Source organism: Urocitellus parryii, assembly GCF_045843805.1.
Source record: "Urocitellus parryii isolate mUroPar1 chromosome 13 unlocalized genomic scaffold, mUroPar1.hap1 SUPER_13_unloc_1, whole genome shotgun sequence".
In the NCBI taxonomy this organism is placed as follows: Eukaryota; Metazoa; Chordata; class Mammalia; order Rodentia; family Sciuridae; genus Urocitellus; species Urocitellus parryii.
The window spans coordinates 774,540-787,824 of record NW_027551761.1 but is presented as its reverse complement, the minus strand read 5'-3'; the positions used below and the strand labels follow the sequence as shown (position 1 = coordinate 787,824).

The window sequence follows — 13,285 nt, the reverse complement described above, 5'->3', positions numbered from 1 at the left end:
TATGGTGCTCTGGTGGAACTCAGGGCCTCACGCATGCCAGAAAAGTGTTGTACCACCCAGATGCTTCCCAGCCCAACCTTTTGTTTTTACTGAAGCAGACATATGCTAGATTGTTTGTACAGGACTGTTCAGAATCACAAAAACTCAAGTACACACTAAATACTGGTTACTGGAAACAGGTATCTGGAAGAATATTCATTTGGACTGCTATACAGTGGTTAAAGCAGCTGAGCTGTTTACCTGGAAGTCACTGAAGGGGCCTGCAGTGAGGCCTCCCAGGCCTGAGGGCAGAATGGTGCAGGACAATGGCAGGGTGTTTACACAGGTGCACACAAGTCCTCAGAGAAGCTTAGGAATGTGGGGAGGGGACTTGACCAAAAAGGGTTGCCCATGTTGCCACAACTGGATGTATATATGTTGTTCCTGTAAAATATGATCTAGCCAGCGGTGGTGGTACACCCCTATAGTCCCAGCTCCTTGGGAGGCTGAGGCAAATGGACTGCTTGAGTTCAGGAATTTGAGAGCAGCTTGGACAACATAGTAATACCCTCTCTCTAAGTAAATAAAGAAAACAAGATCTAAAGCAAATATTCAAAAAATGCTCAAGTTTCTTAGAGCTTAATGGTGTGTACACAATGGTCATTACATTATCATCATTTAAAGTTTGAAATACCTCATGATGAGGAAAGGGGGTAGACCTGAAAAGGAGGAGGAAGATGGAAAATGACATTGGGAATTCAGTCCTTCTCTTCAAAAAGCAGTGGGGCCACAAGGATTTGAAAGGATGGGAAACTGCTAAGAATTCCCCAGGCCTTGGGCTGCCCCAGGGCACAGCTGATCCCTGTCCCTCCTGGATGGGTGCCACCCCTCAACAGGCCTTTCCCCTCCAGTGTCTTCAAGAAAACTCTGACCTCAAGACCCACAGGCCTTTTGTGGCTGTGATGACCACTCTCTGTGAATGCAAGGAGCAAGCCAGCAAGAGTCTGGCCAGGTGAGAGGGGTCTGGGAGGAGGGAGCACTGGGAGGAGGGAGTGCTGCCCCTGGGGTGCACTGGCACCTCCAAACCAGTGTCTGCCTTGAACCCCATCACCTGCTTGGATTCCAGGTGTGGAGTGCAGCTGTGCCCCACCTGCCTGGGAGACGCTCATGATCCTGTGTGTCTGCCCTGTGACCATGTGTACTGCCTGATGTGCATCAAGAGCTGGCTTGTCCCTGGGCAGATGATTTGCCCCTCCTGTTTAACTGACCTGCCAGATAATTTCTCTGTGACAGTTTCCCAAGAGCACAGGTAAAACACTCTTTTTCTTTAAAAGTCTTCCTCTTTTCTCTTTTTTTCCAAATATAATATTCAGAAATTTAATTTCTATTAACCTTTGTGTGATTAAAGCCTGGCTTCAGAGAACTGTCTGAAGTAAGACTTGGGCACTTCTTAGATGATGGGTGTCTCTGAATTCCTCTCTCCCCAACACACACACACCTGACAAGATTTTGAGACTGCAAAATTCAGAAATAAATGAAGCCCTTGAAAGAGATCCAAGAAACTTAGATACAGCTTCTCCATCCTCCTTTTCGCATAGGTGGCAGGTGCAGGGGTGAATCCCATGCCTTTTGCATAGGCAAGCAAACCCTCTACCATTGAGCCACACACCAGCTCTCTCCCAGCCTCTGGGAGGTCAGGAAGGGGAGCTGTGGGCTTCAGACAATGGTCATGCTTCATCAGTGGTTGCTTTTTCTTCTGTTTCCTCCCAATGGAGAGGATCTATGACAAGCTTAGGCAGGTAAAATGATTGAGGTGTTCCTGGAAGAGATGTGTGTAGATGCTGCTGCAGTTTTTAAGACCAGCTAATCAACAAAAGTAGATATTTGAATCTCTTGATGTAAAACAACATGCTGTCCAAATCTCAAATCATTCTTCTTGCAGGGATTTGGGAACACGGTCTCTGAGTCTTCTGACTGGGTTTTCGCTGTTTCCTTAGGGTGGCCATTGGGAAACACGCCCAGTTCCGGCAGATGTGCAACAGTTTCTTCATGGACCTGATTTCTACCATGTGCTTCAAAGACAATAACCCTCCTGAGAAGAAGGTGATTGATGGGCTTCTGTCTCTACTCTTCGTGCAGAAGGAGCTCTTGAGAGATGCTCCCCAACGTGAGTTGCTTTTTTCTTTCAAATCTTGATTCAGTTCCTCTCTGTTTTGTGCCATGATATGAGCAATAGCACCTTTCTCTTTCTGGCTAAGGATACCAGGAACACACGAAGTCTCTCTCACCATTTGATGATGCTGTGGATAAGACTCCTGTCGTCCGCTCTGTGGTGCTGAAGCTGCTCCTGAAATACAGGTAGGAGCAGCTCCCTGAAGGCACACTTCTCTGAGGCCTTGGCTTCTCTGGCCTGTGTTGTGCTTAGTCTTTGTGCCAACACATATCCTTATGCATAATTGGGGAAAGTTTCTTCAGTGTGTTTAGACATGTCTCTGTGGGCATATTGTTATGCTCGAATTCGGGACCCCTAAAAGACCACCAGAGACCAAGATCGATGTAAGAAGCAAAGAGGTGTTTATTGCAAGCTAGCTCAGTCCTCTGCGCACACAGCAACTTGTGGCACTGAGAGGCCCCAAGCCCAGGGGTTGCAGCAGTTTTATACACTCTTTGGGGAAGACAGGGACTTCACATACATCATAGCATCTCTTAGCAAATCATCACACACTGCGGGAAAATCAAACAACAACTCTTAACATTGATTAGCACATTCACTGGTGGGAACAAGTGGGGTAAGGGTGATTGGTTAGTACCAGAGGGGAATTCATTTGAATGGATTCATTTAAGCCACAAGGAGTGTACATGCTGAACTACATGGTTTCCCAACATGTTATCAACCACCATAAACTACCAGAAGGGTCATCTGGCATCCCAGGTATTTTTCCTGTCTCATGCTGATTGGTGGTTGCTAGGGGGTTGCTATGGGTCCTCACCTAGCCTGACTGAGTCAGGGACACCTGGCATAGCAGATCTCTCCTGTTATTTGTAGATAAACAACTCAGCAGGGTGGGTATGTGCCTAGGAGTACTCTGTGGGTCTTTCCAAGGCCAAGGGTCACACCCCCTTCCTTGGACAGGCTTTGCTCTGAGGTAGAGGCTGAAGGCATGGGTATGAAGTGAAAATACAGAGTTCTGGGAAAGGACCCTTGGTGTGGTGATGCATGCAGAACCCAGGAATGGTTGTTCTCACCCTAGCTCCATGGCCACCCCAGAGTGTGATTTTTGGTGTGGTAATTCAGAGTCTCCCTCACCCTCAATGTCCTCCAAGTCCAGATTCCACAACATGTGGACTCTGTGTTTTCTCGAATTAGATAGTCAGTGATGTCCAAGCATGGTGTCCTCTGGCTGATCCTTGTATTCATTGAGCTTCAGTTCTCAGAGTGCTGGCAAGGACCCTTTGGTGGGGAGTTGGTTCCTGAACTCTGAATTTTTAAAAATAATACTGAGATAGTAATTTGCCTGTTCAAAGTGTCCATATTGGCAATAATATTGCCAAAGCTTTTCTGCATGAAGGAAATAGCAACCACAGTTATGGTATTCTTCTCCACTGTGCATATGTACTTTTTAAAGTGCCAGTTTCACTATGAGCTTTACTAAATCTCAACCATTGAGTTTGAAATTTAAAAAAAAATGTTTTAGTTATAGTTGGACACAATATCTTTATTTTGTTTATTTATTTTTATGTGGTGCTGAGGATTGAACCCAGTGTCTCACACCTAAGGGGCAAGCGATCCACCATTGAGCTACAACCTCAGCCCGAGGTTGTGATTTTTAACGTTGTATAGAAGCAAGAAATTGACCCAGAACACTGCAAAACATAAGACAGTGCTTATCTCAAAGAATGCTTCTCCTAAAAGTCTCCAGATAACAACTGGCTGCTTGTCTCAGGCCTCGCCATTTTGCCTGAACCAGTGACCACCAGACTACAGATCTGTGGTGATGTTAATGCATGTAAGTAGGTATCTACAACAAGAGATTGCAGACTAAAAGGATGCCAACATCTCAAGATTTGCCTTGCTCAGAAAACCAAGGCTTTTCCAAATGACCAATGCCTAATGTCACAGAATCATGTGTGTCAAAAAATGATCCAGTGGCTGGAGATGCAGCTCAGTGGTAGAGGTTTTGACTATCACACAGTGAGGCCCTGAGTTTGATCCATAGCACTGGGAAAAATCCATAACAGAGTAGACTATGTGATTGTAATATACTTGATGAAAACAACTGACATGGTATCAGGTTCTATAACCAGTCTTCAGAAATGATCACTTTAAAAGTGTTGTTACGGTATTGAAAAAGAATAACCCCCAATATATGCAAGAACTATTAAAGATTTCTCCCTTTTCCAACTATATCATGTGTAAGGCCAGATTTTCTTCAAATGCTTCAAAGTAGTATCAGAAGCAGATGTAGGAAGTCAGCTGACTTCTGTTAAACAGGCTTCCAAGAATTATAGGAAAGCCACTCTTCTAAACATCATTAACACATGTGGGTTTATTCTGTTTATCTTAAATGAACTGATACACTCTTGAAACTTTTCAGTTTCTAATACTATAAGCATTGATAGATTTGACCCACATAAACAAATCAATAAGTTTTAAGACTGTAAAAGGGCCTGAATCCAAAATGTTTGAGAACAACTGGTCTGCAATATGGAACTTAATATTCCTTCAAGCCTCTGCAAACATATTTTTAATAAAAAGCTGTTAAGGAATCTCTATATTGCTTTCTAGATTAGTGGCACCAATTTGCAGTCCCACCAGCAATGTATGAGTAAGTGTGCCTTTCCCCCCGTATCCTCAACAAAACTTGTTGTTTGTATTCTTACAAGCTGCCATTCTGATTGGAATGAGATGAAATATTAGATTAGTTTTGATTTACATTTCTCTAATTGCTAGAGATGTTGAACATTTTTTCATATATTGTTGATTGATTGTATATCATCTTCTGAGAAGTTCTGTTCATTTCCTTGGCCCATTTTTTGATTGGGTTATTTGTTGTTTCTTTTTTTTTTTTTTTGGTGTCAAGTTTTTGAGTTCTTTATATATCCTAGAAATTAGTGCTCTGATGTCCATGTGGTAAAAATTTACTTCCATCCTGTAGGCTCTCTCTGTACCTCACTGATTGTTTCTTTTGCTGAGAAAAAGCTTTTGAGTTTGAATCCATTCCATTTATTTATTCTTTTTTTTTAATTAGTTACACATGACTGTACAATGATCTTGACATGTCATACATTTGAATTAAATGGGACATAATTTCTTATTTTTCTGAGTGTACAGGTTGCAGAATTACATTGGTCATGCAGTCACATATATATCCACAGCAAAATAATAATAATTTTATTCTTAAAAAATAAATTTATTCTTAATTTTATTTCTTGTGCTATAGGAGTCTTGTTAAGAAATTGGGACCTAATCTGATATGATGAAGATTTAGGCCTATATTTTCTTCTATTAAGCACAGGGTCTCTGGTCTAATTCCTAGGTCCTTGATCCATTTTGAGTTGAGTTTTGTGCATGGTGAGACATAGGGGCTTAATTTCATTTTGGTGGATATGGGTTTCCAGTTTTCCCAGCACCATTTGTTGAAGAGGCTATCTTTTCTCCAATATATGTTTTTGACACCTTTGTCTAGTATGAGATAACTGTATTTTGTGGGTTGGTCTCTGTGTCTCTGTACTATTGGTCTACAAGTCTAATTTGGTGCCAATACCATGGTTTTTTTGGTTACTATTGCTCTGTAGTATAGTTTAAAGTCTGGCACACTGATGCCACCTGCTTCACTGTTCTATCCAACTCCTTGGTTTATACCCAAAGGACTTAAAATCAGCAGACTACAGTGACACATCCACATCAATGTGTATAGCAGCACAATTAGCAATAGCTAAATTGTACAACCAATCTAGATGCCCTTCAATAGATAAATGGATAAAGAAACTATGGTGTGTGTGTGTATATATATATATATATATATATATATATATATATATATACACACACACACACACACACACACACACAGACACAAAGTGGAATATTACTCATCATTAAAAGAGAATAAAACCATGACATTTTCAGGTAAATGGATGGAGTTGGAGAATATCATGCTAAATGAAAAAAGCCAAATCCTAAAAAACCAAAGTCTGAATGTTTTCTCTGATATGTGGATGCTGATCCAGAATGGAGGTCGGGGGGAGCATGGAAGGAATGGAGGAATTTTAGATAGGGCAAAGGGGAGGGAGGGAATGGGAGGGTGCATGGGGATAGGAAAGATGGTAGAATGAGATGGACATCATTACACTAAGTACATGTATGAAGACACAAATGGTGTGACACTACTTTGTGTACCACCAGAAACATGAAAAAATTGTACTCTGTATGTGTACTATGAATTGAAATGCACTCTGCTGTCATGTATAACAAATTAGATTGAATGAATTAATTAAAAGAGCTGTCAAATCTATCTATCTATCTATCTATTTATATGTATTATACCTTTATACACACAGAGAAATAGATGGGAAGATGATTGGTTAATAGATGCTCTTTTGTATAAGGTGATTCTGCCATTCTAATGTCATGAGGAATAATATTTATCTTTCCACAGCTTCCATGCAGTGAAAGATTACATCCAGGCCTACTTGTCCCTATTAGAGAAGAAGGCATTCATCATTAAAGATAAGACTGAACCCTACATGCTCTTCATCAACTGCCTGGAAGTAAGCCAGCTGCCACTTTGTTGCTTTTCTTCTACAAACTCTCTGAACCATATGGTTTACACAGTAGCAGAGTTTCTGAAAAGTGAAAAAATGCAGCTTTATTCAGTACAATTAATAGAGGCTTCTTTTCCATGTGAAAAAAGAAAAAAGTTTCAAAGACTTTGCTCTGCTCTTAGATGTCCCACACACAGTCACGAGTCACTTGGTGATGTTTCCATCACTGCGGTTCTGATGTTGGTCTCGTGAGATCCTCACCTAGCATCTGAAAATGTCTGATGTTTGCACAGCAGTGAAATCCCCTTCAGATGCGTTTTTTGAAAGTGTCCCTGTTGTTAAGCAGTGTATAGAGTACAAATGAAATGCTAAATGAAAAAAGCCAATCCTAAAAAACGAAAGTCTGAATGTTTTCTCTGATATGTGGATGCTGATCCAGAATGGAGGTCTCGGGGAGCATGGAAGGAATAGAGGAACTTTACATAGGGCGAAGGGGAGGGAGTCATGTGCATGTGTGTGCAAAGCAGAAGAAACCACAGCCTGGATGAGTTACACAACAGGTTTAGCAATGGTCATCCCCACCTGGCGAGATCCTGAATCCTTTTTATTTTTATTGTCTTCATATTTTTTATACCCAAAACTTGTATAATGCTTATTATAAAAAATAGATTATACACTTTTTTCCTTATCAGTTTGCTTTTTCTGGTTGTTTTCTATAATTTTAGAAGGTTGGGGAGTTGCCTGTTGAAAAGTATAATATTCTTTTCTTTCTTGTTCTTTGCTCCTTAGGATTCAATTCAGGAGAAGACCAGTGCTTACTGTACAAGGAGTGAACTCGACTGCCTGAGGGAGGAAGGCCATTTCCTACAGACCTGCTCCTTAGGGAGACAAGGCCAAGGACCTGCCACTACAGTGTCTGTTGAGTACCTTCAGGAGGTGGCCAGGACCCGCTTGTGTCTCGACAGGGCTTCTGATCTCCTTTTGGAGCTTCAGGAGGGCTCAGGCAGGTCTTCTTTACCTTGGTGAAATTAGCTACAAGTTCAGAAGAACAGGAACTGTCCTTAGGGTCTTGCTGGCCCTTACCATGGTCCCCTCTTCTGGATGTTTTTTTTTACTGAGTTCCCCAGAAACAGGCCCTCAGTCCCCAGTCACTGACCAGCTTTCTCCTTGCACTGTCAGAACTGGCTGTGGAGGAGCAGTACTACCTGCGATGTGTCAAGCAGTTCTGCACCCAGGCAGGGAACGACTGGCACCGCGTGTATCTGGTCCGGAGGCTCGCGAGCCTGCGAGGGATGGAATTTGTGCAGAGCCTCTCCAGGCAGGGCCATCGATGCCAGTGGGTGTTTCCCAAGGGAGTCATTGCACAGCAGGTGAGACGCAGGTCCCTGGCAGAGCAGGAAAGCTGTGGGAACCACTCCTCACTCTCCCTTCCCTCACAATAGGCAGGACACAGGCAGGTATCTGGTCCTTGGTCTCTGCTTCAGGGTGGGTTTAGGCCACCTGCCATAGAGCAAAGGTAGGTATGGGCATGTTTGGTGTGCACATTTGTGTGTGTTTCTGGTTTGAAGTTCACCTGCATTTTATCGAGGCTTAATTTCTAATTGAATTCTACACAGGAAAAGTGAATGAATGTTTCTTTTAATATTTGCTTCCATCAAAGTAAAAGGTTACTCAGCTTGCAAGCTGTGTCTTGTGCTCTCTGCCAGGCAGAGGTGGGTAAGAATTGAGAGACAGTGCAATGAGTTTGGCTTTCAGGCTTCTCCACTCCCAGTGCTCAGAAATTGTTAAATTCTTAGTGTCCTGGGGTTAAAAAATGGCACTGAAACCTTGGCATCTTTAAGATGACTATCTGGGACTCAAAGATGACATGTTTTTGTCACTTTACTTGGTGTGTTGCTGTGTGTAGAAAAAGCAAGAAGCTCCAGGGTCAGCCTCCCTTCTCCCCAGGCTCTCCATCTCTGTGGAGGCCATGCTCCTGAAGACCTCCAGGATTGTCATGGCTGGAACTCACAGGGAGTTCCAGCTGAGTTGCCTCTCACCTCCAACAGTGTCTACTGTCTTTCTTTGCCTATGGAGAAGGGTCTTTGCAGAACACCCTACCCTGCCCCACCATGACTAACCCTCTTCTCCTGGGCTGCAGAAGGACCACACGGGCCAGATGGACCAATACCTGGTGCATGGGGATGAATACAAGGCACTTCGTGATGCAGTGGGCAAAGCTATGCTTGAGGGCATGGCTCGAGACTGCTCCGGCCTCGAGACTGCTCTGATGGTAGGATGGGCTCGCAGCTTCTCCCTGATTCCGGGTGGTATCCCTCACACCTGCATCTTCCCTGTCAAAAGATGCAGATGTAATGGAGAAGGTCTCTGAACAGCCCCAAGAGTGACACTAATGCCAGGAGGCAGATGCCTATTGTCTTCATATTGAGTAAGAGATATTAACAATTAGCAAAATCCATTGCTATGTAGATTCATAGTCCACATACATACTATGTGTCTATTTTGATGTTGATACAGGGTTTTAGGGTTCTAATAATTTAAAAAATATTTTGAGTTGTAGAGGAACACAATGCTTTAATTAATTAATTAATTAATTTTTTATGTGGTTCTGAGGATTGACATCCAGTGCCTCACATATACTAAGCAAGCATTCTACCACTGAGCTACAACCCCAGCCCCAGGATTCTAATCTTTAAATTGTTCTGGTCTTGCATCTTTTTTGAGTCCCTGTTTATCCTTGCCTTACACCAGGAAGAGGAAGTAGAAAATCCTGTCTCTTCCCAGGACACATTTCTAAGACCAGTAAAGTAGTCACAGGAGAACAGGTGCTGACTTCTGTTTCTCCATCATGACTGCCTGTGCACTGAGGTTAACCTGAGCTTGTCTCATGACCTTATAGCCCCAGTAATGTGCATGGAGGCCCATAGTGCATAGCCCAGGGAAAGTTGCTCTGGGGAGTGCTGTATCTTCTGAATACTTGCTCCACACCCCACCCACAGTCCTTCAAGAGCCCCAGAGCTCAACAGGCAGTCTACCTGCTGCTGGCGCTCTTCCGAGAAGTGGCTGCTCTCCACTGTTCCCAAAATGCAGACCTCCGCCCTAAGCCAGAGGTGAGTGACACGCTGGGGCTTTCATTCAGCCTTATGATTGGGAAGGACTTTCTAAGCACAGAACTCACAAATTTTATTTCCTATTTACGGTAATAGGAATTATGACCTTCCATAATTTTCTACATAGGATAGAGGGTGTACCCTTATTATGTGGAAGGATTATTTTGTTTAATCCAAACCTTACAGACTCAGGAACCTTACTTAATGTTTACCAAAACAGAGTACTGAGATCTGTACTGAAGAATGTGGTTGCTGTGTTTCTATATGAAAATTCTCTTTCCTGAAGCATTTCCCCTCCATTGGTGATCATTTAACTATGTTTACCTAGATATTTGATGTGTACTCAGTATCATAATGTGTGACTTTCAAAGAGGTAACCCTAAATTCACAGTATTCCTTTTTGAAATATCCTAACATGAAAAACATCTTTCGTGCCAGCAATGCGAGGCTGTGAGCAGGTTCGTTGAAAACAGCAGGATCCTGTCTCCGACGGGGGTCAGGCCTTTCGCAGCATCCCTCGTGGCCAACACTCTGCCTTTGCTGAGCACGGGCCCTGGTGCCGACAGTCTTGAAAGAACAGTGACAGAAATGGCCATTCACACTGCAGCTGTCCTTCTGTGTGGACAGAGTGAAGTCTTGGTGCCCCTGAGGAACTTAGCTTTCTCTCCCGCCAGCATGTCGGTAAGCTGCATGATGATAACTTTGATTTTACAGTGAAACTTCAGTGTATTTTTTTCATGTTGAGACCTGGCCAGTGGCGTTGGGAACTCTCAAACCTGTCCACCTTTTAGATTCTCTGCCCCGTTGACCCACTTGATCCTTCAGCACAGTGCTGGTGAAAACATGCTCTGCCCTTTGCAGGTTCACACAGAGCTGTTGTACATCCTCTGTAAACAGCTCTGGAGCTGAGAAGAAACTGCCTCACTCTGTGACTCTTGCTGGGCAGCAGCTGCAGCCCAGAGGCCCTCTCAGCAGGGCCATTTCTGCTCCTGGTCTTTCAGAATGCTTTTCTTCCAACAATGCCTGAAGACCTGCTGGCTCAAGCCCAGAAGTGGGAGGGTCTGGAAGGCGTCCAATGGTATAGTGAGTACCAGTGTATGGGGAGGGGTCACACTCTTCTCAGCTTGTAAGGTCAGCCTGCGGCCATGCCATACCTGAGGCTGGACCTGGGCTTCACTAGGTTCTGCTGAAAGCCCATGTTACTTGCCTCCTCCTGCCTTTGGCTTGAGGGCCACAGAGTTAATTCACCAGATGACCAAATAATTTCCCTGTGTAGTCATGGGATAAGAGCCATTGGGCTACACTGGTGCTCTCTAGAAATGTCACTTGGAAGAAGGGGGGCCTGGAGACCACACTGAGGCTCAATCAAAGGCCAGTCACAATCCAGAGGTTTTTGACCCAGAGAGAGCTTCCCGCAGCCTACACCTGGGAGACAGCCACATAACCCATGACTTTTATGAGTTGTGCTGTTGCCTTAAGTAAATAATCTTCTAAAACTAGTTTTTAAAGTTGTACTGAAACATGCTTTTGCCAAAAAAGTAAAAATCCAAGAGAACAGAAAGATATATATACAGTGCTACCACCAAGTTACCCCTGGTTTGTGTCTGGAATCCAACTTCTCTCTGCTGTGTAAACCAGACTATTTTCATGGGTGATATGTGTTCACTGAGCTCCAGGAACACGCAAGTAATTTAGCTGATGGCATGGCTCGAGGCTTCTGGTGAGGTGCTTAGGACATGGGCTCTGTGTCCTGTTGGTCAGGGCCAGAGAGGAGGGCAGCAACTTCCCCTTCCCACATTTGGTAATTTGATGGAGACTTGCTAACATGTGTCCTGTTGTTCTTTGAACAGTTTGTCCCAATGGTCATCCGTGCACTGTAGGAGAGGTGAGTCTTGGTGTTTGGGGGAGGCTCAAAATGTGCATTCCCATCTGGGGTGGTGGGGAAAGACTTGGGAATAAGGGTCTTCACCTTCTGGGAGGCACAGGTGCATTCTGAGGACTACTCAGTGTGTTCCAACTGAGTCTCATTTAGAGATACCAAGGACATGATTCTTTCCTGCAGGTCATCTGTGCATTGTAGGATATTTAGCAGCATACCTAGCCTCAGCTCACTGGGTGCCAGTAGCAGTACCCCCCAGCCCAGTGTGATGTCCAAGAATGTCTGCAGGCATCACCCAAGTCTCCTGGGATGCCATAATGCTGCTGGCTGAGAGCACTGTAGCAGGGCTCAGCCACACAGACCCTCAGCTGGATCACTAGCCAGAGAGAAATGTGGGCTGAATACCAGAGAACAGGAGAGGACAAGAAAGACTCATGGCTAATGAGCCCTGGGGGACAAGCAGATGCTGCTCATCTGGGACTCTGAGGCATCTCCCTGGTTGTTCACAACATCTGCACTTGCTGAGCAACAGGCTGCTGGACTAGACCTATGCATGCTTCTCCATAAAGTGAATAGGAGACAGGGATGGAGCCCTGATGTGACACTTCACCTTCCTGAATCCCACTTGCTTCCTTGTCCATGAAGTGAAATAGGAACAGATTCTAGGGCCCCTCTTAGTGCTGAGTTCTGTGGTCTGAATGCCTGTAGCTGTAGGGGCCTGGTGTGGCTGTGATTCATAGCATGCAGTGGGATGCCATTTGACTTGAAAACCTGGGCCCATCAGTGATGGCAAATCTTATGGTTGGGTTTTTGTTTTTGTCCAGTGGGTGTTAGAAGGTCTATTTGGAAGCTATTAACACCATAATTCCTGGTGTTAGATAATGAAGCTCTAGAGGCTGGCATGCCAGTCACAGGGATGGAGGAGGCAGTGAATATGAGAAAGGAAGATGGGGCTGTACACACTTGTCACTCTACATGAGAGTAAAAAAACCTTACATTGGGAAAATAAAGCCACCTTTGCTCATGGACGGCACACTTGATTAAGTGACTACTCTGTCCCCAGAGCTCCTGCTGCTTACTGATGCACGCATGCACCAGATGCAGTCCGTGGCACATGCCACCTCCTATGCAAGGTGGCTTCTCCACATGTAGAAATGCTGGCTGCAGTGCTGACTGTGGGTCCCCTCTTTGTCCCAGTGTGGCAAGCCGATGGAGCTGAGTTCCTGTGTTGACTCTGGTGCTGTAATTGGAGGTGTCAACCATAGACCTCAAGACGGCTTCCAAAGCATCGGGTATGTGGGCTCAGCTTCTTTCCCTTGTTGCCTGGGGTTCCAGGCTGTCTATTCCCGCAGATGAATCATACCAACTATAGGATCACTAACACCACAGCTGTACATCTGGACCTGTGTCATGTTGGGGACCCACATCAAACACACCTGTAGTCATGTGGCACTGAAACTTTTTGGTTGTTGTTGTTTTGCTTTGTTTTGTTTTTGTGGTGCTGGGGATGGAACCTGGGCCTCACACATGCTAGGCAAGTGCTCTGCCATTG

General features: G+C 44.4%; 1 protein-coding gene across 1 annotated transcript in view; it reads left to right on the top strand.

Moving 5' to 3' along the window:
* The window catches only part of LOC144251287 (E3 ubiquitin-protein ligase RNF213-like), an 89,965-nt gene that overhangs the window by 62,811 nt on the left and 13,869 nt on the right, over positions 1-13,285 (top strand). Inside the window, exons 37-49 of the mRNA XM_077794324.1 lie at positions 891-991; positions 1,106-1,288; positions 1,977-2,146; positions 2,238-2,337; positions 6,639-6,750; positions 7,534-7,747; positions 7,924-8,114; positions 8,885-9,016; positions 9,744-9,854; positions 10,293-10,535; positions 10,856-10,937; positions 11,705-11,739; positions 12,931-13,025. Of these exons, the coding sequence (XP_077650450.1) occupies positions 891-991; positions 1,106-1,288; positions 1,977-2,146; positions 2,238-2,337; positions 6,639-6,750; positions 7,534-7,747; positions 7,924-8,114; positions 8,885-9,016; positions 9,744-9,854; positions 10,293-10,535; positions 10,856-10,937; positions 11,705-11,739; positions 12,931-13,025 (1,769 nt within the window). The remainder of the gene's footprint in view (positions 1-890; positions 992-1,105; positions 1,289-1,976; positions 2,147-2,237; positions 2,338-6,638; positions 6,751-7,533; positions 7,748-7,923; positions 8,115-8,884; positions 9,017-9,743; positions 9,855-10,292; positions 10,536-10,855; positions 10,938-11,704; positions 11,740-12,930; positions 13,026-13,285) is intronic.